At 30.6% G+C, this 24,679-nt stretch overlaps 2 protein-coding genes across 2 annotated transcripts; both read right to left on the bottom strand.

The window, feature by feature from the left end:
* Nucleotides 1-11,054: 11,054 nt before the first annotated feature.
* On the bottom strand, nucleotides 11,055-15,112 carry LOC129284789 (GDSL esterase/lipase At1g28590-like). The gene is made up of 5 exons (XM_054920264.1): nucleotides 14,789-15,112; nucleotides 13,072-13,302; nucleotides 12,104-12,252; nucleotides 11,742-12,015; nucleotides 11,055-11,364 (listed from the first exon to the last, which is right to left on the bottom strand). Exons 1-5 carry the CDS (start codon nucleotides 15,081-15,083, stop codon nucleotides 11,111-11,113), a joined length of 1,203 nt encoding a protein of 400 aa, XP_054776239.1. The 5' UTR covers nucleotides 15,084-15,112; the 3' UTR covers nucleotides 11,055-11,110.
* A 3,431-nt stretch (nucleotides 15,113-18,543) lies between these two features.
* LOC129287170 (GDSL esterase/lipase At1g28580-like) lies at nucleotides 18,544-23,848 on the bottom strand. Its single transcript, XM_054923352.1, has 5 exons — nucleotides 23,488-23,848; nucleotides 21,650-21,880; nucleotides 20,086-20,234; nucleotides 19,496-19,769; nucleotides 18,544-18,901 (listed from the first exon to the last, which is right to left on the bottom strand). The coding sequence occupies exons 1-5, from the start codon at nucleotides 23,789-23,791 to the stop codon at nucleotides 18,648-18,650; spliced, it is 1,212 nt and encodes a 403-aa protein (XP_054779327.1). The 5' UTR covers nucleotides 23,792-23,848; the 3' UTR covers nucleotides 18,544-18,647.
* Nucleotides 23,849-24,679: the final 831 nt, after the last annotated feature.

Below are 24,679 nucleotides of genomic sequence, written 5' to 3'. Positions count from 1 at the left end.
GATTAAGACAATGAATGGCTCTATAAAGTTTTTCAATGCTTTTGGCCCTGGATCTGTGATGACTCTATGGAGAAAAAATGATGATTTGATGGGCGAAGGCCAACGATTAAGGCAAAGTAGAAAGATGAGGCTAATTTTTTAGTGTTCAATATAGGTGCTTTACTTTTAGGTCTTGTTTTTTAATTTCATTGGTGGTTTACATGAACTAAGATGGGTATCTCCTAATCTTGTTACATTGATGAGAGATTTGAGGGTGAAGAGGATTGGATCTATCTTGAAACTTAGGAAGTTAAAGGCTGAATCGATAAAGATGTGTAACATTCTTAGTTTCCAATTTAGGAATTACCAGTGTTTTTAAGGGTATCTTTGTCAAATTAGATAAATGATTTTTTGATGGTGTTTAAGGGAGATTAATATAGTTTTTGGATCCTTGGACAGCCTTAGAAGAAAGTTAGGTCAAAGTTTAAGCGGGCCATGGCATGGAGGGAAGTTTAAATTGTGATGGAGCTCTCTCTACCATGTGCTGCAGCAGACGTGTCAGTGCACCGCAATGCACATGCAAAATCTGCACTTATTAGATTCACGAACCAGACTAAAAATCAGAAAAGAGAAAAGGGTGAATGTGAAAGGAGCAATGGAGAGGAGCTTATGGCTACTAGAGCTTACTTCCAACATAATTTTGGAGGCCTTACAAGCTTGATATACATTAGGTAAGCTTTCTTTTCTCCTCCCTCTCCCTCATTATGTGAAAATTTTGACTTTTAGAGCAATAGGGCTTTGATCTTAGTTTCCTTAGGTTTAAACTGAATCCATTGACTTATTTAAGGTCTTGGAGAGTTAAATCAACCCTCTAACCCTAGGTTTATAAGTTTTATATTGATTTGGAATTTTTTTTTAGGGTTTAGACTGACTCTAGGCATAATTTGAGAGTTTTCAGACAATGTGGATAATTGGATGGTGACTTTGATATGTTGGGATGTTTAATAGGATGGTTAGAGTGTTTTGATATGGTTGATATTGTTAGATAAGGAATTTAAGTGTTATGGGTACTTATAACCTAGTGAATTCAGGGTTTATCGAAGTGACAATTGATAATTGTCGCTTAATTGTCACTAGTACAAAATAGAATTTTAATGACACATTTTTCGTCGCAGTTTCTCAAAAACCTATGGCAATATATGCGCAAGTGGCTTTTTCATAATTAAATGCTTATGTATTCCATTTATAGCCACAGCCCTAAGATTAACTGTCACCATAAATGAAATTAGTTAAAGTAAATTAATTTAATTAATTTTAAAAAATTAAATCATTTAATTTAATTAATTAGTTAAAGTAAATTATTACTCAATTGTTTATTACTAAATATAATTGATTTTAAAAATAAATATAATAAATTAAATTAATTAAGACATAAATAAGTAAATTATTTATTTAAAAAGTTTAATTTTAATTTAGTAATTAATAATATAATTCTAATAAATTATGTTCATTAAGTATTTCTTATTTTAGGTAAATTAATTTTTCTTAAATAAATTAAATTAATTAAGTGTTTTTAAAATTAATTTATCTTATTTTAGGTTAATATGTCTAAATTTCAAACATAATTAATTCAGACATCTTCGGCGACAGGCTCCCTCGTGCCTATCGCCGAATGTACGTCTGAATTTCAAACATATTTAATGTCTGAATTCAGACATCTTCACAGCACAGCGCTGCGCCTTCGTCCAAATCTCCATTTCCCTCAACTCGTTTCCCTCAGCCTGTTTCCCTCAGCTGCTGTCTCTACCGTTATCCCTTAGCTCATTTCCCCTTAGCTCGTCCTCTTCTCCAACTTCGCCGTAGGTTCTAGCTGCACTGTCCAGCTGCCTTTCCCATAGCTCGCCTCTTCTCCATGTGTAGATTAAAGGTTTTTTGTGTGTTATTGTTTGAGTGGGAACATGTGGAACTAATGTTAAACCATAGTAACTCTTTTATGAGTATGAGCATGATCATGTTAGGGGGTGGGAGTTCACTTGTAGGGAGGAGTAGTGAAAGTTTATATGACATGTATCTCCTTAGTGCCTAGTAAAGCACGGTGTTGAACCTTAATATCCATACAAGATACTGTGTTAGAGAGTGATGCTTCTTAGCATCAGTGATGTGGTATTAGAGTAACGATATCCCAATTCATGTGCAACAAGGGGAGACCATAGTCCAAAAGTAGGATAGAACACCTTTGGCCGAGTGATCCTACTCCTGAAGGTGAACTTAGACTATTATGAATATACACTTGGTTCAATAGCCTATGGTTTTATTTGGGGTGATATAAAGGCTCAGATGATAGATGATCATGCTAGTAGTAAATGACTTGTGTTTATAGAAAGGATTTATTGAATATGCTTAGAGTAGAGGGCAATCGAAGAGTGAAGAGCTCATTTGTATAGCTCTTTTCCTTGTCATTTTGTAATGAATATGTCATAAATATTATGCCAACTTAGGATCATGACATTGTTTTGGTATCATTTATATGAGGATTTGTGATAGGTGTGTGTATCTTGACCTAAGACTGATACTATTATGATTGAATGAGTGTGTTCAGCCAAAATACAATTACAAGTGATATAATTGTGACGATTTATGTGTGAAAATGATCAAAATAATATTTATGTTCAGTTTTATCCACCCTTTTGTGTTGTTGTAAATTGGGGGTTTGGTGGTCATTTTGAGTATGTTTGGTTGTTTGTGTGATATGAATGGCTATGTGTGTTGTGTGTGGTGTAACATCATATTTTTTAATTCCCTAATTAACTAAACCTAATTAGGGTAATTAAGCAAATTATAGTAGTATATGGCCAAGGAGGTTTAATGATCATATTGTTTATGTTTTAGCCTAAATTACGGGTCTAGTATCAAGTTGAGCCACCCATGTATCGAAAGGAGAAGAAAATGATGAGTTGATATTGCTGTGCCACACGTCGCGGCATAGAGTGCATCTATCACAGCGCACAAACACTTTCGATGTAGATTGAAGACCTCTCTATGCTATGCATCGCGGCGCACGGTCATTTTCTACATATATCAGTCACAAGATTGAGACAGAAATAAAGAGAAAGAAAGGAGAAAATAGAAGAGACGCACTAAGCTCTGCTAGAGTTTATTCTTAGACGACAATGGGAGTATTTTAAAGGCTACAAATAACCAAGATAAGTATCACATTCATTAATCTTCCCATCTCTTTCACATTTATGAGTTTATAATTAGGGTTTGATATTGAAAGTGGAGTTTTCGATTCTCATAGGTTAGGGGTCTGAATCTATTGGCTCAAATAGAGTTAATGGGAGTAGATTAGAGTATTTAAACCTAGGTATAATAAATTTTGGTGCCTTAAGTTGTTGGACACCATAAATATCCAAAATTTGCATTAAAGTAGGCTGTTGGAATAGTGTGATGTCATTAATGGTAGTTTAATAGCTCATTAATGTTATTAGGGACTAAAGATAATTAATAAACCCAATAAATAGGCTCAAACTCATGTAGAGTGGACATTGGGCAATGTAAAAGTAGAGTTGAGAGTTGAATACTTGAGTTCAACAATATTAACGGAGATTAACTTGTTAAATTGTAGATTTAGCTCTTAGACACCTATAATTGGTTTTGGAATTCAAGCTTGAAAGCTATAACATTGAGTGGTAAACCTTTGACATCTCAAAGGTTTGAGGTAGCTGAGGGAACCCTACTTTGGATAGTTATATGTTAATTGTAATGTGGTGTTAATTATGTGTTTGAAATGCAAATTATGACTTGTAAATAAGTATATCATACAATGAAACCTTGTGTTTATCTAATCACTTTGATATGTATTAAACATGCTAAAGAGATTACAAAATGAGTTTCAAGTTGTAAAAGTGATATTCAAAAGTGAATTTCATGTTTATACTGTGTTTGAATGAGTAGTGGATAATGTTCTTGATAAAGATGAGCAAGAGATTGAAAATGCAGTGTTTATGTGTTATAAGAAAAATGAAATTTGATGCTTACTTGGGTAGTACACAATCGTGAGACCAATGTGATTATTGTGATAATGAATAAATAAAAAAGTGAAAATGAGTGACCATCATTTATGGCATGATCAGTAGGTGGGAGTTCGCTTAGGGATTAGGAGTAGAGAAAAATTTATATGATATTTAGGCTGCCCTCTGGTGCACGGGGGTATAGCCTTATCCCATAATTTGTCAAGGAACTAAAACCTAGTTATATCCACCAGTTCAATGAAGAGAATAGCCTAGGGTATGAAACACCCCAAAGATTCAAGAGTAGGGGAAGCTGTGATTTGAGAGTGAGTCATATGATCTTTGGCTCACACCTCATGATTAGTAAGCTTGGATAGTTTAGTCACACGTAGGAAGCCCTATTTAGTGTTATAGCCCATGGTTTCGGTCTGAGAAGACAAGGAGGTTATAAGATTGGTTGATCATTGCCTATGTAAACTTTTGACGTGTCACATGTTTTGAATTATGACAAGTCATGTGATAAATCGAGTTATGGTCACATGTCTAGTGTCTTGTGATTATGTACCCAGCATATACGAGATAAAAATATGCTAGCTTGATTAATATGTTATGTGTTAAAGCATGTTTTAAGTATTTGGTTGCATACACATGTGTGTTTTATAATTGATATATAACTACATAGGTTAAGTTTTACCTTAGTTACTAAGTTGCTAGACTCACCCCTTTTATTTAATAGTTTTCAGACTCTAGCTCTGGTGTAGAGAGGGAGAAGGCTTAAAAGGCTAAAAATTAGCATATTCATATTGTATACCTCTAGCTTAGATTTATTTTGTGTAATAATATATGATTGTCAATTCTAGGTTGGGTGCCATTACACTTGCACTATTTTATTGTCGCAAATATCTGAGTTAAATTTTAGGCCCTGATAATTGGTGTGTGATTTTATATATATATATATATATTGATCGGGTCAAAATACTAGTGCAAGTATAGAAATGATAATTTGAACATGTTTTGATTGGTTTGGGTACAATGCAATGGAAATTTATCTCCCCCTCTATTTTTAGTAAAGAAGGTTGAGGAGTGAAATTATGTTATATTGTTGTTTAACTATATGTGACGTGTTTTACTGATAGTCTTAGGTCTAATGGACATAGTCCAGGTGTTAGAAAAGGATTTTGGCACTTGTTGAGGGTTTTGGACACATTTTTTGTGTAAAAGTTGTGAAAAGTGGTCAAAATGTACTTAGGTGTCCAACTTTTTGGTGTGACTTGTTTTGGAAGTGAAACCTATGTCATTAGCTAGTTCATGGAAAGAGCTTTTCATATACATCTAGATCACATCATTCAGACATCGGACAGAGATTCGGGATACATCAGAAGTTTCCCAATTTTGCTATCAAATGACAGCAAAATCTGCTGATTTTTACATGTAACACGCCACTGCACATGGTGCCTGATCCACGATGTGTGTCATAGAGAGCAACATGTCGTAATGCAGCGTGCAGAGTCGTGGCACATTTCCTTGTTTCACAGCATGTTAGTTATTTTTCAATTGTTTTCAAATTGTTTCACTCCTCCGAGGTATCCCATGCTTCTATAATGTATCTTTACTTTGATATAAGAGATTGTGATTGATTTAAATTCATTATTATTAAGAAAACTTGGAATCCCTTGATTTTGAATTAAAACTTGGTAATCACCTTTATAAGTTAATACTTTGATTACCATGAGTTTTATTAGTCAATTGTGTTTAGTAGAGTGAGATTTTACATATAGTCCATTTAAGGTGGTCAAAGCGATTATGGAGGTAATGGCATTTGGTATTGTGAGTTGGATACTTTGAATATGTCTTGAGGTAAAAATGAACCATTTAAGATTCAAGTGTTCATCTTTTTAACGGATCATTATTTGAGTGTAAGACTAGTGCCATTAGCTAGAGGGCTCAAAGAGCTTCGTGTGGACACTTAAACCACCCAAATCGAACGTCGGATGGCAAAACGACGTGCTCTAAAAATTCAAAGTGCTGTAATATGCTGTCATGATAGTAGATGTGTGTCACAGTGCATAACAGATGCATCACAGTGCAAATGGTCCCTGAGAGTCTCGTCCCTTTGTGCCATCCACCATGGCAGGTGTGGCTTGCACTGTAGTGGATGGGCTAGTTTTCTAGAAAATTTTTAGATTATATTATCTTATTTTCAAATGCTTATTATTTTCATGCTTTCGTTATCATATATTGGATTGATTTTAAACTATAGTTTGAGCTCAAATAATATTTTAAAAGGGTTTTTTTTTGGATCTCATTGTTTTAAACTAATTATCTTTTTAATCCTTGGGTTGTGATAACTTTTACTTAGGATTTTATTTAATCCCCAATTATTACAACAACATGTAAGTGTGTTGTCCTGATAATGTTAAGGTGGATATTACAAGATGTGCTCAATGTATTCAGACTTACAAAAATTTTTAATGGAGGCTATGTTTGAAATCTCATAGTTGAGGTGTCCAATGTAGAGGGTGAAGGTTTAAAAATGGTCAGAATTGAACAATGTTTTTCAAGATCCTCTCAGTTGGATTTGGTACTATCTTTTTGTACTGATTTTTACTCTTGTTTTGATTGCCCTTGTTTGGTATAATTACTTGGCATATTTAGATGTTTCTAGATTGGTTTCACCCCCTAAGTTTGATTTGGGAATATTGGTAGAAACAGGGGGTGATTCAAGAAGCATATTATTGGTTGTTGGGTGTCTATTTGTGTTTGCTATTGATTTTGCATTTTGGGAGTTTGATTAGACTAGCTTCCTCTCTATGTACTTTCAAAGGATTGCTCAAATAGTTGTTGAGTATAAGAGATGGGTTCCACCACATGCTTGGTTTGTTGTCTCTGGTGTTTTGGTGTAATAATTTTGGTGGAGTAGGCCTTTTTGTTTGTTATGGTTTATTGTGGTTATCTTTCTAATGAAGCATGTTTCCTTCCCTCTAGTTGATGTTGTTTTAAGTGGAGCTTCTTGCCTTTACTCAACCATCATGGATCTTTTTTCTATAACTTAGGCAATCACTAAGCATTTATGGCTTTAAGTAGATCCCAAGAAGATTCTACCAGGCTATAACATGGATTTTTCAAACTATAGTTTTAGGGATGTGCTCTTTGTACTCAGCTACCAAGCCTCCATCCCCTTTGGTTCCTCTCCTAGAGCAGGAACATGGTGCATTTAGCATTTTACTTTTGGTTTTAATGTTTTATCTCGCCTCTTAGCCTTTTTTCTTGAATGTTTTTCTTTTCTTGCTCTTCATGGCTTGTTTAATTTTGTTCTCAGATGACTGATGTTCTTTAAAAGTATTTTTGTTGTTCCTTGGCCAAAGAAAAAAACCTCTCATTTTCTTTGTGTTCTGTTTTCATCTCTCATTCTTGTTTATCATTGATTAAAAAATAAAAACAATTCACGACTTTCAATTTTCCATTTTTATTTTGAATCTCAACTATCTCTCTTCTTTGCTTAAAATTTTTTAAATTACACAAACAAATGATTTTAAATACATAAATTTTAAATGTGAGATATTAAATCTAAAATTCAAATACAATCTACTAATCCAAACATTACTTAAAAGAACAAAAGCAGAAGTGCTGAATTCACTACAAAAAAATTGACTTTCAGCAGCGACATTTGTCGCCGCTCAAAGTCAAAAAGTCACCGCTGAAAGTTTTTAGCGGTGACAAAAAGTCGCCATAATGTCGCCGCGAAAGCTTCTATCGCTAATTCAATCTGTGGCGATAAAAAAAGTTGCCACTGAAAGTTGAGAATCTGCGATGACATTTGTCGCCGTCGAAAGTCAAAAAGTCGCCACTAAAAGTTTTTAGCGGCGAAAAAAATTCACCACAATGTCGCCGTAAAAGCTCTTGTTACTTATTCAATCTGCGGCGATAATAAAATTCGCTGCTAAAAGTTGAGAATCAGCGGCGACAATTGTTGCCGTAGAAACCACGTATCAACGGTGACTATTTCTGTCGCCGCTGAAGCTTGCAACATAATTTTTTAAAAAACAAATAAAAAAATGCTGACAACCAGCGGCGACACTAAAAAGTCATTGCTGATTCTCAACTTTCAGCAGCGACAGTAAAAGTCACCACTGAAAGTCTAACAATCAGTGGCGACTATATCTTGTCGCCGCTAAAGCTACCAAAAAGTTGTCGCTGAAAAGTAATATTGGTTCACTTACACACATGGCACCACATCATCGTCTATGTGGTGCCCCACCTCACGCCACGTGGTGCCATGTCACCTCCACGTAAGGCCCCACCTCGCACCACGTGTCACCATGTCATCCTCCACGTGTCGCCCTTACCTTATGCCTTGTGGCATCATGTCACTCTTCATGTGTCGCTCTCACCACACACCACGTGGCGCCATGTCACCCTCTACATAGGGGCCCACCTCGCACCACGTGATGCCATGTCATCCTCCATGTGTCGCCCCTCACCTCACACCACGTGGCCCCATGTCACTCTCTATGTGTCGTTCTCACCACACGCCACGTGTCATCATGTCATCAATTTATATTTCCATTTGGAAAGTTGTCTCCTCCAAGGTTTGAACCTGTGACCTCCTCCTTTTGTGTCCAACCATTTTGCCACTGAGCTGGAATGAATCTGTAGTCTATTATTGCATAATTATATATATATATATATATATACACATATTATTAAACTATACAAACACACATATATATTAAATATTAAATATTATAAAATATCATTACTATCCTTAAATACTTCAATTCATTCTTTCAATTTATAAAATTATAAATTATATTATTTATTTTTTTAAAGTAAACTATAAATATAATTGATACAATATAATTTGTATTATTTATTTTAATTTTTTTTACTTCTTGAGGTTGTTATATTATTTATTTTAATATTCATATTTATAATTATAATATAAAAATATCTAAGAATAAATAGTAAAAATACTGATGATTATACATTAGTAAAAAAATTATAAAAATGTAGACAATCAGCGGCGACATTAAAAAGTCGCCGCTGAAAGTCCACTTCTAGCGGCGACTTTCAGGTCGCCGAAAGTCGCCGCTGAAACTTGCAACATAATTTTTTTAAAAGAATTAAAAAATGCTGACAATCAGTGGCGACACTAAAAAGTCACCGCTGAAGCTTACAACATAATTTTTTTAAAAGAAATAAAAAATGCTGACAATCAGCGGCGACACATAAAAGTCGCCGCTAAAAGTTTGCAACATAATTTTTTTAAAAAAATTATAAAAATGGCCAAATCTTTCACATTTATAACAAACTATTTCTATTTTATATTTTTTAAAATTATCTTTTCTAAAGGTTTTATAATATCAATTATTTGTCCATATGTTAAAACAATAGAATTTATTGTTCTTCATTATAACTAGTAAAATAAAAGCAGAAGAAAATATAGAAAATGAAATAGATAACACCCCTTTTGAAATAAATCAACAAAGATACATGAACATAATATCACATATAACTTATAAAAAAAATGATATTGCCAAGTAAGTTTAGTAACAAATAGAGAATATTCAAGAAATATAATATTCAAAAATCCTGTGAAAGAATAGGAAAGTTAGGTAGTAGTGTTCCTAAAAGCCAAGGAAGAACAATATCAATAGAAAATAAAACTTGTAGAAATAGAAATATGAGATGGTTCGATAAGATATTAGGATCTAAGTCAAAAGAGAAGAATAAGATAAGTCTTAAGAGTCTTAGTCTATAGCCAAATAGGAATAGTGAACCTGAAAGAAAAGTAAAAGAGGTAGAAATAAAGAAATATATTATAAAAGAATTGAAGAAAAAATAGAAATATCAAAAATAGAAAATAGAATAAATTAAATAAGAGAAAAATTTGAAAGAGATATTTGTGCAGAATATCTAAATTCTTTTTGAAATAGAAAAAGACATAAGAAATCACGGGTGAAAAACAAATATGACAAAAGAAGAAAAAGAAAAAGCAAAAGAAAAATAAGAGTTGAATCTTGTCAAAAAATAATTTAAGCAAAAAAAAAGGTAATTAAGTGAAGCAAATCAAAAGAGCTAATTTAACCATGATTTTTCTAAACTTCTATAAAATTAGAAGACTTTTAATTTTGCAGGCATTGAGTTAAATGGCCCCTTCTCTATCTCTTAATATAAACCTCTCTCCACTTGTAATATTACAACATATGTATGTGTATCTATGCATACATGCATACATACATACAACTTGGTTAAATAAATGGAAATGAAAATAAATTAAAATTTAAATAAAAAGATCATGAAATTGATAAAACAAAAATATATTTTTTCCTATGAAAAATACTTTAATCTAATTTTAAAAACACAAAAAAATGCTGACAATCAGCGGTGACTTTTTAAAGTCACCACTGAAAGTAGTCGCCGCTAAAGCTTGCAACATAATTTTTTAAAAAGAATTAAAAAAATGCTGACAATCAGCGGCGACACTAAAAAGTCACCGCTGATTCTCAACTTTCAGCGGCGACTTTTATGTCACCGCTGAAGCTTGCAACATAATTTTTTTAAAAGAATTAAAAATGCTGGCAATCAACGACGGCACTAAAAAGTCACCGCTGAAAGTCCACTTTCAGTGGCGACCTGAAAGTTGCCGCTGAAACTTGCAACATAATTTTTTTAAAAGAAATAAAAAATGCTGATAATCAGTAGCGACACTAAAAAGTTGCCGTTGAAAGTCCACTTTCAGTGGCGGCACTAAAAAGTCGCCGCTGATTCTCAACTTTCAGCGGCGACTTGTATGTCGCCGCTGAAACTTGCAACATAATTTTTTTAAAATAAATAAAAAAATGCTGCCAATCAACAGTGACACTAAAAAGTCGCCGCTGATTCTCAACTTTCAGCAGCGACACTAAAAAGTCGCCGCTAATTCTCAACTTTCAGCGGCGACAGTTGCCGCTGAAAGTCTAACAATCAACGGCGACTATATCTTGTTGCCGCTGAAAGTCACACTTTCAACGGCAACTTTTAGTGTCGCCGCTGAAAGTCATTTTTTTTTTTGTAGTGATTGACTTTACCTTCGAAATAAATTAATCTCATTAAAACATGAACACAGCTGATCCCTAACCTCAAGCGCTGTTAAGATGACTTTCAAAGGCCTTACTCTTCATGAACAGGTCATCAAATTTAAGAGCAGAGTAGGACCCTTTTAATAAAAATCTTGTAATCAATTTATACGCAGCTTCTGTCAAATGAATACCATCCCAGGTTATGTGCTTTGAAGGATCATCACAAGCATTTACTCCTTCATCTCCACATCTTTTTAAAAAATTGTAATTGTAGGCGCCTCCAGCTCCGCAACAAGCTTTGAGACCCGTGAAGCCTGTAATTTATTTTTTCATAACATTAACACAAATCAGAATCCTATAATGGCAATCCTACTTTAGACCTCAAATATAACATATTGAAAATCAAATCAGATTGGTTATTGAATTAGTTGAGGTAATGGTTCCACCATGGTTGAACAGGAGCCACCCCATTCATGATTAAAACAATAAAATTTGAATAAAATATACAAAAATATATACTTATATAACCCTGAAAACAGTAATACTTTACTAAAAATGCATTAATAAATAATTAAATGAAACATTCATATAAACCATACATCATCCAATAAAATAGAGTTATTTTAATGTAGACTACGGTCAAATTTCTCATATTGTCAAGAAAAATAGTATTGAGAAGGATGAATATTACCAAATTTTGGGGGAGAATGAAACAGTGGCAAAGCAGCATTATAATAATCAGCATATATGATATTGGCATGAGGATGAAGCTCTTGAAGCTGATTTAATTCAGCCTGAAGCCTCTTATTGTAGTATTCAACAAACTCGTTTAACCATTTCAAGCAACCAGCTTCATCATAGTCCTTCTTATTGTTGCTCTCATAAAATGTTAAATAGACCGGACTGCATCCTATTGGTAAAATTCCAGGAACGATGAGCGTTTGAGCCCCTACATCTATCAATTCCTGCGGCCAAAAAACAATACAACCACTGAGATCCTTCATGAAAATTATTAAGATTCTTGTTGCCTATCTAGCTGTTCAAAAATCTTACACTTATTGTTAAGGAGATTTCATTAATCACATGAGGCACGTAACTTTTGATCTCTGCTACGCTCCTTCGAAAAGAAAACGGTCCATTAAAGTCATTGACTCCAATTTCTCCCACCAGAAATAGTGACTTCTGAAACATTTTCTTGCAGCCTGCAAGAAAAAAACATTAATTGTAGGTCTCATATATATATATATATAGTGTTCGTGTGTGTGTATATATAGTGTTCGTGTGAAATATCATGGGTAATCTGACGCAAATAATTAAACCTTCTATTATATTATAATTTGCATATATTTTTGGGAAAAATGTAATAGTTGGTCCCTGTATTTTGTTTATAGTCCATATAGTTTTATAGCTTAAAAGGTAAAAATACATATCAAATTTTTCTTCATAGGCAACGGGTATCATTAAGTAAATAAAGGTGCAAAAATACTTATTAACTCGTGTTAATGAATACAATTTTCCTTGAACTGTTAAGAGCAGTAAATTTCTGTTTGTTTTGTAAGGTGGGTCCCATAGAGCACTCGGGAAGGACCACACTTCCGGAGTGCTTTGAAAGAGGCCTGCTAGAGCCCTTAGGCTTTAATTTTTTTAAATTTTTTTAATTGTATTATTTAGGAGTGCTTCGTAAGGGCTAACGTACAAGAGCATTTGTTTAAAAAAAATGCTCTAGTACATTTCGACTCAACTTATCATAGCGATTTTAAATTAAGCGTTCCTAAAAACTTGCTCCATAATATGTATTTTATAGTAGTGATAGGTTGAGTCCTATGCATGTGTGTGTGTATAGATTGTGTTATCCACGTTATATGGGGATTGTGGTTAGGCCTATGGGTATTCCATGCTTTATACATATGTGAATGAAAGTTCTTGGTGTGTGAAACATGGCTCTTCAACAAGTAAATGAAGAAATATAATACACGCACGTAACGTGATCAATATCAAGATGAGCATAAATAGGAACTTACTTGAGGAAGAATTGCAAATAGAAGGCAAAAAGTCCTTGAACCAACCCAATTGAACTCTGAGAGAATCATTGTTATAACCAGTATGAATGCCTCTCTCTTCAAAGAAACTTGTATTCGACGAAGTTGCTCCAGCAACTGCAAAATTCACTCCCTCCTCTTTCTTCCAATCTCTTATTTGACCATTCTTAATTCCCTGATATGGTTTGACTAATGGAATGCTCAACGACTCAGCTGAACAGTACATCAAAAGAGCAATTTAACACTGTCAATTAGGCGCAAACAGGTTTAGATTCTCTCTCAGTATCTCTGTCTAAGCCCAATCTTATCCCTCCATTTAATTATTTAATCATTTTGTTGCCGGTATAAGATTGTTAATTGAAGCATTACGCTAAATATATTATTCATTTATTTACTAATATAAAAAAGTATTATGATTTTGTTTCAAAACCATTTAATTTTGATAATAATAATAATAATAAAGATATGAACATTAAATCAAAGGAATAATTAGATGGACTTATAAAATTGGATATGAAGATATGTTTCCAATTGCTTCCAATACAAGGGAGGATAACAGTTAGGTTCTAAAATATTAAATTAATAACAGTTAAGTTTTTCAAAAAAAAATTATAAAAGAAATGGAAATAAATATCTAGATAATTGCAAATTTAAGAGTGTTAATTGGAAATAAGTATTTAAATATCAAATATAATTTTTATTTAAGAGGTATTTTTTTTTGTAACTATTTGAATCGGTATTTACAACTCATTTTTCAAAAAAATTTATGGAGAATCACATTTAAGAACCATTCAAAGAAATTATTCACAAACAATGACTAACAACATGTCCCATTTAAGGAAAAAAAAAAAGTTACATTCTCATTTTAACAACAATTCAGTTTGTATTGATACTTCTTCGTGAATAATTTTATTTAGTGGTGATTGGATGTGATTCTCCCAAAATTTTATTGGGGACCAAGCTGTTATTGATTCAACTTTTTGGGATCTAAACTCATTCTCCCTCCAATAAACTGATTGACAAATACAACTGATACGCAGAGCAAGTTAGGTAGCTCGATAATCTGTGAAAAAATTTATACCTACTTCAAATAATAGAAGAGAAAGACACTAGAACTCGTGGACATATATATATATATATATATATATATGCATGTATGTATGTATGTATTTAAGGGAAACTCGATAAAATCGGACCAGAAAGCCTAAGCATAATTATTAATTAATTTACAGGTATTAGCCCAAAAAAATTATATTTACAGGTAAAGAAAAAGGAAGAATGATAGAGAGGTCTTAAAAAGACCTTTTAATTTAACTTAAGTCTTAAGTATCAAACTCCAATAATTTATAAGTTCGGTTTTCAATTTTACAATATCATTGGGATGAATTTGCAACTTATTTTTTAAATTTTAACATGGTTAAAGAATAAAATTTGTTTTTGCTATTAAAATTTGAAACACAAATTATAAATTCATCACAACAAAATTGCAAATTTGTAAGTTTTTGAAATTTAACACTTGAAACTTAAGTTGAATTAATTGGTCCCTTTAAGATCTATCTGTCATTCTTTCTTAAGAAAAATTGGAAATAGATCATTAAAAAAATTGGAAATAGACAATATTTGAAATCTCAGAGTCAGAAGTGCAAGGAATATGGTTAAAAGATTAAAATTTCGATCAAGTCCAAAATCTTAGTGTTACCGATGAAATCAATAATAAGGCGGCCATCGGAGCATCTTCCGGTGGGGCAACCGAAGTAGGTTTCACCGTAGGGTGGAAAGAAAGAGCGCCGGTTCGGTGGTGGTGGTGGTGGGGAGCTGAAATACAAGTTTCCGGTATCAGTAACTGAGTCGCCGAAGCTGAAGATGGATGTGTAGGGGCTTCCTCTGGAACTCGGAATCAATAATAATACTGTCCCTATATGTAAAACTATTGATGCTAGAGTACATTGTTGTTGCAGAGTCCAAAATGGAGAAGATGAAGGAGAAGAAGCCATTGAAAATGTGGGAATGATGACCACTTGGATCAAAAACAGATATATAAAAGGAATCAATCGGCAGTTCTGCTTCACTTTATTTATTTATTTTGATTGTCCTTCCACTATGATTCTTCAATTAATAAATAGGAGGATGATTTTAAGAATATTTTAAGAATATTAGAGCTTGTCTAGTTTATGTTCTCATTTTTTATTTTAAAAAACTGTTTTGTAATGTTATTTTTAAAATTTTTCTAAAATAAAATGAAAATTCATTTGATTATGTCAATTAAAAAATAGTTTTAGAATTAAAAAAATAGACCAATAGTAATGGTTATAAGCAGTTAAATAGTGGTGATTAATAATAAAAATTGGTCAGGGTAGCTATAATTTTTAATAATCAAATATAATATATTTTAAAAATAAGAAAAATAAAATAAAAACAATTTAAAATTGTTTCTATTTTTTTATTTTTTGAAACAAAAAATGAAATTTTTTTAGAAACAACTAAATGAAAAACATTTATTCAAACATTTTTTTATTTTTTATTTTTAAAAAAATAATTTTTAAAAGTGGAAAACAAACAAGCCTTTATTTACTTAAAAAAATGACGGTAGTCCTTAACTGGAATTAAAATTTTTCAAAGTTAATTTTTTGTAATGGCTCGTCTATATTTTTAATACTCATTTTCAATATTCATTTTTAAACTTTTTACTACTAATTTTTTAAATTTTCAGTAGTCATTTTAAATATTTTGAATACTTATCTTCCATATTTTTAACTAAAAAACATTTATCTTTAATTTTTTGAGTATCGAAACCATGGAAAATGAGTATTTAAAACATCTAAGATAATTATTGAAAATAATATAAAAGAACTAAGTACTTAAAATTCTAAAAATGACTATTGAAAATATAAAAGATGGGTGCTAAAAGAAATCAATCCCAACTAAGAACCATAGCCTTTTAATAAAATTTTATAATTTTAGAGTCTTTAATTATAATTAATATTTTTTAAAGTTCTTTAAATGTCATTTTCCCTTGAATTTATTATCACTACCTAGCATTGGACTCGTGCGTCTTATGCAAAATTATTATTTCATTTTTAATCATCTCTTTATAATTGTTTTCATTGCAATATCTGATTACAATCTTTTGAAGAAAAATATATTCCTTCATGATTAAAGAATTCTCAAATGATTGAACAACTAAATAGTTTTTTAATGCGCAATTAATCAAAGTTTGTTAGCTGACATGTGACTTTTAATATGTGAAAAAAAGAAAAAAGGCTTGGTTTACATGATACCGTGCCCACGGTTACAAATCAAGGGAGAAATAAGAATACAATAGTTGATCTTTTCATTTGAGAAATTCTTAGAAGACCTTTTGCACTATATTATTCATAATTTATCTAATAAAAATATAGCATACAAATAACATTTAAATATAAATTAATTCTAACATTAATGATAATAAACATTTCATTATAAAAATAAAATTATTAAAAATAATGATATATAAAATTTATTTTATTAAATTAGTATAATTTTATTAAATTAATTATGAATGACGTGATATATCGAGTTCATTCAAAATTTGTCACTTTTTAAGGGAGACTCATTGAAATTTAAATTATCAAATCCCCATGCATTTTAAAACATAATTGCAAATCAACAGCTGTCTGCTCTCTCTACTAGATACGTAAGAATTTTTATTTGAGATAATAAAATTGAAAATTCTCTCAAGAGAATTTATTACAATAAAAGTTTATTAGTTTTGTATCAGATACTATCTTATAAAAATACGCATATATTGTTAAAAGTTAAATATTAACTTATTAAATTTCTATGAAAACATTGACAAAAAAAATATAAGTTAAGGTTTAACTATTAACAAAAATATATACGTATTTTTACAAGACAATATCTTATATAAAAGTGATAAATTCTTGTTATAATAAATTTGAGAGGGCCTTAAAATGTCATTCTCTCTTTTTACTTTTGAAAATTATAAAAATGAAATGCAATTATGAAATTCATTCTACTTTCAAAGAAGCCTGCTATTAATAAGCGAACATTATACCATTTATTTCTAAAAAAATTCTTGCACAGACCCATATATCATATCATTTAATAAAAGAATGTCATATCACGTGGTTCTAATTATGTAAATTGATTATGTATTGATAATGATAAATAGAGGGAAAAAAAGAAATTAAAAAGACATCCTATTCTAAAAATAAAATCATTAGAAATAATAATATGTAAGATTTTATTTAATTTTTTTGTTAGAAAAAATTTTATTTAATTAAAATGGTACAATTTTATTGGATAATTTGCAAATAATATGATGCATTAGATTTATATAATTTCTCCTCAAGAAGCACCCTCACCTTTTAAATATTCCATTTAAATGTTAGTAATTACTCCCTTCATCTTTATATATAAGATATTTTTAACTGAATCATGCAAATTAATAAAAAATAATTATTTACTTAAACGTACAGTAATATTCTAATTTTGTCTCTAATTATTATAAAAAATAAATCTTTTTTTCAAAGTAAATTTATAAGTAATATTTATTTTTTTCCTTTTCAATATAATAAGAGTATATAATGATATATTTATTAAAAATATGCTCATAACTTTTCATATTTAAGAATAAAAAGAGATTTAAAAATTTTTTTATATATAAAGATGAAATGATTGAATAAATTTGTTTCGTCTTTTTCTTGGCCCACACATATACCTAAATGACTGTGATTAATTATTAATTATTAAAAATATGTAAACCTCCACGGTATGTTGTCGGATCATGGATGGGCATCATTACAACTAATGAGATATTTCAATTTTTAATTTGTTGAGTAAAATATATATTACATCCACCCGAATTAATAGTGAAATAAATAACTGGGAGGGATCCACTCCCCAAGTAATATAGGAATTGGAAAAATACTCTTATCTGTTTTTATTTATTAGAAAAATTGTCACTTTTGATTAATTTTTTTATAAACAAAATCACAAATCTCAAAAAGCATTTATTATAGATTTCTTAAATTACCTCTAACAATTTATATTAACGAAAAAAAATTAATACATGCTCATATGTGTTAATTAACATAAGGTATTTTAATCTAATTTCTTTATTCTGAGACACAATTATTGTAGTTAATCAATTTTCTTAAATTGTGTAGTATAATTTTTTCTTTTACTCTCTTCATTCCTATATATATGAGGTGCTTTTAATTGAATCTCGTATATCAACACAAGTTTATTATTTAGTTAAATCACATTAAATTGCAGTAATTTTTCAATTTTACCTATAAGAAAGTCAATTAATATCATGATGGTAGTGGGTAAAGTATACAATTGATCTCTCTTTTCATTGTTTAAAGACAAGAGCAAAATTATCTAATTACTTAAAAATATCACAACACTCCTTATATTTATAGATAAAATAAAATTCTAAAAAACACCTTATATATAAAAATGAAAATAGTATATAGAAACAAAGGGAGTAGTGTGTGTGAGAGAGTCGCCTTTAATTTCTCTATGGGGAAGGGTCACACAGCAAATCCCTAATCTCAAAGACTAATAAAACTTTCAAAGGCTTTATTATTCTTGAAGCACAAGTCATCAAATTTAGGAGCAATATAGGATCCTTTGAGTAAAAATCTTGCAATCAATTTATACGCAGCTTCTGTCAAATGAATACCATCCCAAGTTATGTACTTTGAAGGATCATCACAAACATTCACTCCTTCATCTCCACATCTTTTTGAAATATTGTAGTTGTATGCCCCTCCAGCCCCACAACAAGATTTGAGACCTGTAAAACCTGTAATTTATTTCAGTAAATTAACACGTATCAGAATAGAAATAATAGCATCGGTTTCTAGAATTTAAAATCATGTTTGGACTTTGTTTGATTCTGTTATCTATTTTTTTACATTCTTAACATAATTATTTTAGAACAATTTTTGAAAATAAAAAATGAGAAAGATCTGTTTGAATTATTATTCTAAAAAACGTATCTATAGTGATAAAATTAAAAGGTGAAAGAATTATTTACTTTATAAATTAAATATAATTGTCATAAATAAAAGCATAATGTTTTCTGTCTTTTATTTAATTTTGTAGAACTACTAAAAATAAAAAAACATCACAAATATGTTATGGTGATCATAATAACTTTTAATTTTTTTTATTTGGAAACAGATAAAAAAACTCATTTTCAAATTAAACAATTTTTTTTGCTTTTTCCAAATCAAAAACTATAATAGGATATTTTCAAACAGCTTTATGTTTTTTATTTTTAAAACCAAAAAATTATTTTAAAAATAGGAAATCAAATAGGCCTGTCATGATTATAATATATCTCAGACAAGCAAGAAATAAGTGGAAGAGTAGTTCAGAGGGATATAAATAGTACCAAATTCTTTGGGAGAATGATACAGTGGCAATGTAGCATTGTAATAATCAGCATATATGATATTGGCATGAGGATAAAGCTCTTGAAGCTGATTTAATTCAGCTTGAAGCCTCTTATTGTAGTATTCAACAAACTTGTTTACCCATTTCAAGCAACCATCTTCATCATAGTCCTTCTTATTGTTGCTCGCATAATTCGTTAAATAAAATGGGCTGCATCCCATTGGTATATTCCCAGGAACAATGAGCATTTGAGCCCCTACACCTATCAAATCCTACAATATCCATGAAAGGGATTAAGATATATATATAATACACACGTGTATATATAAGATTTGGATTTGATAATTATAAACACAGAATGCTTATATCATCTGAGCCATTGAAATTTGTGTCAACGATTTAGATAAACTTAATTACTCATTAATATCTGGTGAAATAGAATTTATAAACATTGATTTAAATTTCAACAATTTAGATGATACAAGCACCCAATATGTCTATACTAAATACAGTTAGTAAATTCAAATTCGTGTATATATATATATATTGTTAGCTGAAATGATTGCTATTGCATTTCAAAATTCTTACTCTCATTGTTGAGGAGATTGCATTGATCACGTGAGGCACGTAAGTTTTGATCTCTGCTAAACTCCTTCGCAGGGCAAAAGGCTTATTAAAGTCATTGCCTCCAATTTCTCCCACAAAAAATAGGGATTTTTCAAACATTTTCTTGCAGCCTGCAAAGATAAAACGTTATGGATGTGTGTGTGCGTGTTTACTCCCACACAAAAACGTTTCTACATTTATATTTTTTATACCTGTAACAAACAGGCATAGAAAGAAGAGCCAGAAGATGGTATTTTGGTAAATAAATGAATTGATTGACTTTTCCACACAACTTCCCTTGTCTTCATATCCGGGGTAAAAAGTGACTATAATTTTTTCTAAAAAAAATTACTATTTCTTTACATTGGTTCTACATGTACTCAGTGTGAAAAGATTTTTTTTTTTAATTATTTTCACACCAGTTCCCTTTATAACCAGTGTGGAAAAGCATTCTACACCCGATGTCAAAAATGATCAGATTTTAAAAAATTGAAAAAACTTAATATTTTTTACACCAGATATCTTATTTTACTTAACCGGTGTAGCAATTAAGAGGCATTCAGTTATATTGGGCAAGCTACTTTTTAGAGATCACAAACTTGTGAGTTCATTTTTTTTTTTTATGTTATTGTGTTTTAACATGAGCACATTAATTGTAAAATAAACTGAGTTAATTAGTTCAATTTTCTTGTGATAAGCTACTTTATTAGTTTTGTAGATATTTGATTTTAATTATATTTGTAAGTGTTCACTTTACTTCTAAGTGTGTCTTATGTATACAAGAAGGTTGGATAGAAAAATAAATTAATCTTAAAAAAAAAACACTTTCCACACTGCTTGTGACCATAATCGGTGTGGACAAGTGCAATTTTTTTTAAAATAAAATAAATTGAAATTACGCTGTGGTTGTGTTCACTTTTTTATACCAGCTTTATATCTAGTGTGAAAAGTAATTTTTTATACCACTCAAGTGTCTGGTGTAAATAGTGTGCACTTTCCACACTGGTAGATTCTACACCAGTTATAAAACTTGTGTAAAAAGTCAATTTTAATTTGTATATAAAAAAAGGATTTCTGTAGAAGTTCTTGATTGTGTTCTTCTCAATCTTCTATTATATTATAATATGCCTAAATCCCTTTTATATTTGGTATGCTGGATTCTTTTGAAGTAAAGATTTATTTATATATATTAATTAAAATAAAGAGATAAGCAACAAGAAAAGAAAAGGAACCATCTTGCATAATGGTCCCACAACTTAGCACATTACACTATTACAGGACCACCGGAAAAGAGCTAGAAAAAGAAAAATAAACATTAGTAAAATTGGGCATAAGTATTTGGTAATTGGCATGATAGTTGAGAAAATCAAAACATGCAAAAAAAAAAAGGTTGGAAAATTTAATTGAATGAAATTTAAATGATGCACCCATGAAAAAGGAAATTCGTGGGAAATTAATAAACAGGGTTCAACAAATAAATGAAAAAAAATAATACACGCAAAACATTACCCATAATGTGTTTGGAAAAGAATAACAAGGAACTTACTTGATGAAGAATTGCAGATTGAAGGAAGCAATTCCATGAACCAACCCAATTGAACTCTGAGAGAATAATTGGTGATCACAGTATAAATAGCTCTCTCTTCAAAGAAACTTACATTCAACGCAGTTGCTCCAGCAACTGCAAAATTCACTCCCTCCTCTTTCTTCCAATTTATTATTTGACCATTCTTAATTCCTTGGTATGGTTTCATTAATGGAATGTTTAATGACTCAGCTGCATATCAAGAACAATTTTATGTAAGAATTTAAAAAAAAAAAAGCATTATAGTGTTTTTTATAATGTTTTAGATAAGTTGGGTCTCATAATCTGCCAAGGTTAGGGTATGTGCACTTCTAATTTCAAATCACTTATAAAAATACTTATAAATTACTTATCGATAGAATCTTTACATAGACAATAGGATAAAAAGTGAAATTTGAGATAAAAATAAATAAAGTAAAAAGTGAAGAACATGATAAAAATTTGAAAATAAAAATTGTGATTTGAGATTTGAGATAGAGGGAAGCGTAGCATAAAATCCAACTAATTAAAGTCAGAACTTAGGAGAAACTTAATTATAAAAAAAAAAGAAAAACAGAGAAAATTGAAGAAGAAGAAGAAGAAGAAGAAGATAAAAATGATAAATAAAAATACCGTAGGTTTAATAAGCTCAAATCAAATCCAAAAACTAAATAATAAGTAAAAAAAAAATGCAAAGATGCATGAGTTCACTTAAGTTTAGTGGATTCAAAATTTTAAACACTCGGCATATATGTAGTTTTTGGCTACCCTGCATATCATTTATTACATATCATCGACAAATCAACTTGTACATATGAGAAGAAAGAAAAATACGAGAGGTTTTTATTCTTTATTGATTCTAAATATTTCCAATATCTGTAGAACATTATTGGTAGATATGCTGTCAAAATTTACACCTTCTTCAATATTTCTAAAAATTTGAATAATTATTTTAGTTATTCTAAAAATTTTACACTTAGTATCATGTTTTAGGACTATATGCAAGTATATTCAACCACATGCAATTTTTTTTTTTTACAATACGTAACTACCCCTTAAGATAATGTAATTTTTCTTTCATTTATTTAAATTTGTACTTGTAATATTCAAATATATGGAACAAAATCATATTTTGTTAAAGAGCAGTCACATATCATGGAAGAAACATCACATATGCATCCAAAAGTGTTCATAAGAGATTTTAACAAAAGATATTTGAATATGCAAAAGTAATATTTGAATATATGAAAAAAAACATCTCATATGCTAAAGAGTAGTCACATATTATAGAAAAAAACATCAAATATGCTTGCAAAGGTATCCATAAGGGATTTCAACAAGGGATATTTGAATAAAAATATCCAAATGTGATATTTGAATATATAAAAGAGACATTGCATATGTTAAAGAACAATCGCATATCGTAAAAGAAACATTACATATGCATTCAAAAGTATCCTTAAGAGTTTCTTACAAGGATATTTGAATATGCAAAAATAATATTTGAATAATTAGAAGAAAAATCACATATACTTTAAACATGCCTCAAAGCTCAATAAATTGCCACCAAAAGACCTTATTTGACATATGGATATTAAATAACCTTGCATTGAGTATTCATATAAAATTATTGACAACAAAGAATCTTATGAAGGACCTTGTGTGAAATATTAATAGTAAAGGACCTTGCTCTAATTTTTTTTTTTTTTAAATCAACAAAAGCATTAAAGTCATTTAACCTTCAGCAATTTATGCCGTCGAAGGTCCTCATTTCAAAAAAGTTTCCTTAGTCTCTATTAGCAATTAAACTTGTGGTCTACCGATGAAATCAATGATAAGACGACCACCGGAGCATCTTCCTGTGGGGCGACCGAAGTACGTTTCGCCATAGGGAGGAAATAAACACCGGCTGGACTGCCGCGGCAGCAGCGGCGGTGGAGAGCTGAAATACCAGTTTCCGGTATCAGTAAGTGAATCACCGAAGCTGAAAATGCATGTGTAGGGGCATCCAGAAGAACTTGGAATGCATGATAATGACGCCGCTATATATATACACAGTTCTAGTGCCACACTCTTTCGTTGTTGCAGAGTCCAAAGTGGCGAAGATAAAGGAGAAGAAGCCATCAATAATAATGCAGGAGTAACATCTTCGACCAATAGCTTAGCTTAAAGGAATCAACAATCTTATCTGCTTCACCTTCACTTTTGCTATTGCAATAAAATCGAGTGGCATCCAATGATCCAAAATTATATTTTTAATATTGTAATCACAAGTCAATGTCAGGGGAGGCTTTGTTGGTTCGCCATGATTTGATTTGGTCATCTGTCATTTTCGACTATGGAGCCTTTCATACTCGCTAGCCTCGCTAACCGGCACGCGCTTCGTCGAATTGGGGAGGATTGGGCCTAATATACAGGCAGGACGGGCGATGAGGCCGTGCGCACATGTTTATGGAGAAATTCAGGCCCAGTATATGGACGATGTGATTCATGATTCGTCCAAAGTCCAATAAAAACATGTTATGTTAGCATTAATTTAATTAAATAAAATTTTATATACTATCAAAAAAATTATATATTATTATTTTTAAAATTTCTTTTCTTACCTTTTTTCTCTCAATCATCATGGATAACAGAATGAATTTATATTTACAACTAGCTGACAACTGATATTGTATGTTTTTATTGAATATATATATCATAAATAAAATTGTGCACCTGTCTATACAAAAATTTTCATATACACACACGCGCGCACATGCCTTCTGGTCTTAATTATAGGATATAGTTAATTTAATCGCTTGATTGCGGTTCTTTGAATTTATATTTATTATTAAAATATTAAATTATAAAGAATATAAATAATAAAATTTAAAACTACTAAAATTTGATAAGAATAATTTAAAAATTCAGTAAAGTAAAATAAAATAAAATATGTTAAAGGAGATCAGATCTGGGTTGCTCAAAATCTTCATCTAATAATTAAAAATTAAGAAGAGAAGAGGAAGAGGA

Source organism: Prosopis cineraria, unplaced genomic scaffold (genome assembly GCF_029017545.1).
Source record: "Prosopis cineraria cultivar Desert tree isolate PC_DT_omini unplaced genomic scaffold, ASM2901754v1 PC11, whole genome shotgun sequence".
Classification (NCBI taxonomy): domain Eukaryota; kingdom Viridiplantae; phylum Streptophyta; class Magnoliopsida; order Fabales; family Fabaceae; genus Prosopis; species Prosopis cineraria.
The sequence above is the reverse complement of the archived record's forward strand: the minus strand, read 5'-3'. Positions and strand labels throughout refer to the sequence as shown.

What these genes read in the sequence shown, in the direction of transcription:
- LOC129284789 (XM_054920264.1), bottom strand. Translation starts at nt 15,083, where the DNA reads ATGGCTTCTTCTCCTTCATCTTCTCCATTTTGGACTCTGCAACAACAA. An exon ending in TATTTGCAATTCTTCCTCAA is followed by an intron (nt 12,253 to 13,071) that starts GTAAGTTCCTAT and finishes TTTTTCTTGCAG; the next exon opens with GCTGCAAGAAAATGTTTCAG. An exon ending in TCATTCTCCCCCAAAATTTG is followed by an intron (nt 11,365 to 11,741) that starts GTAATATTCATC and finishes AATAAATTACAG; the next exon opens with GCTTCACGGGTCTCAAAGCT.
- LOC129287170 (XM_054923352.1), bottom strand. Translation starts at nt 23,791, where the DNA reads ATGGCTTCTTCTCCTTTATCTTCGCCACTTTGGACTCTGCAACAACGA. An exon ending in TCTTATCATTGATTTCATCG is followed by an intron (nt 21,881 to 23,487) that starts GTAGACCACAAG and finishes CTTGATATGCAG; the next exon opens with CTGAGTCATTAAACATTCCA. An exon ending in AATCTGCAATTCTTCATCAA is followed by an intron (nt 20,235 to 21,649) that starts GTAAGTTCCTTG and finishes TTATCTTTGCAG; the next exon opens with GCTGCAAGAAAATGTTTGAA.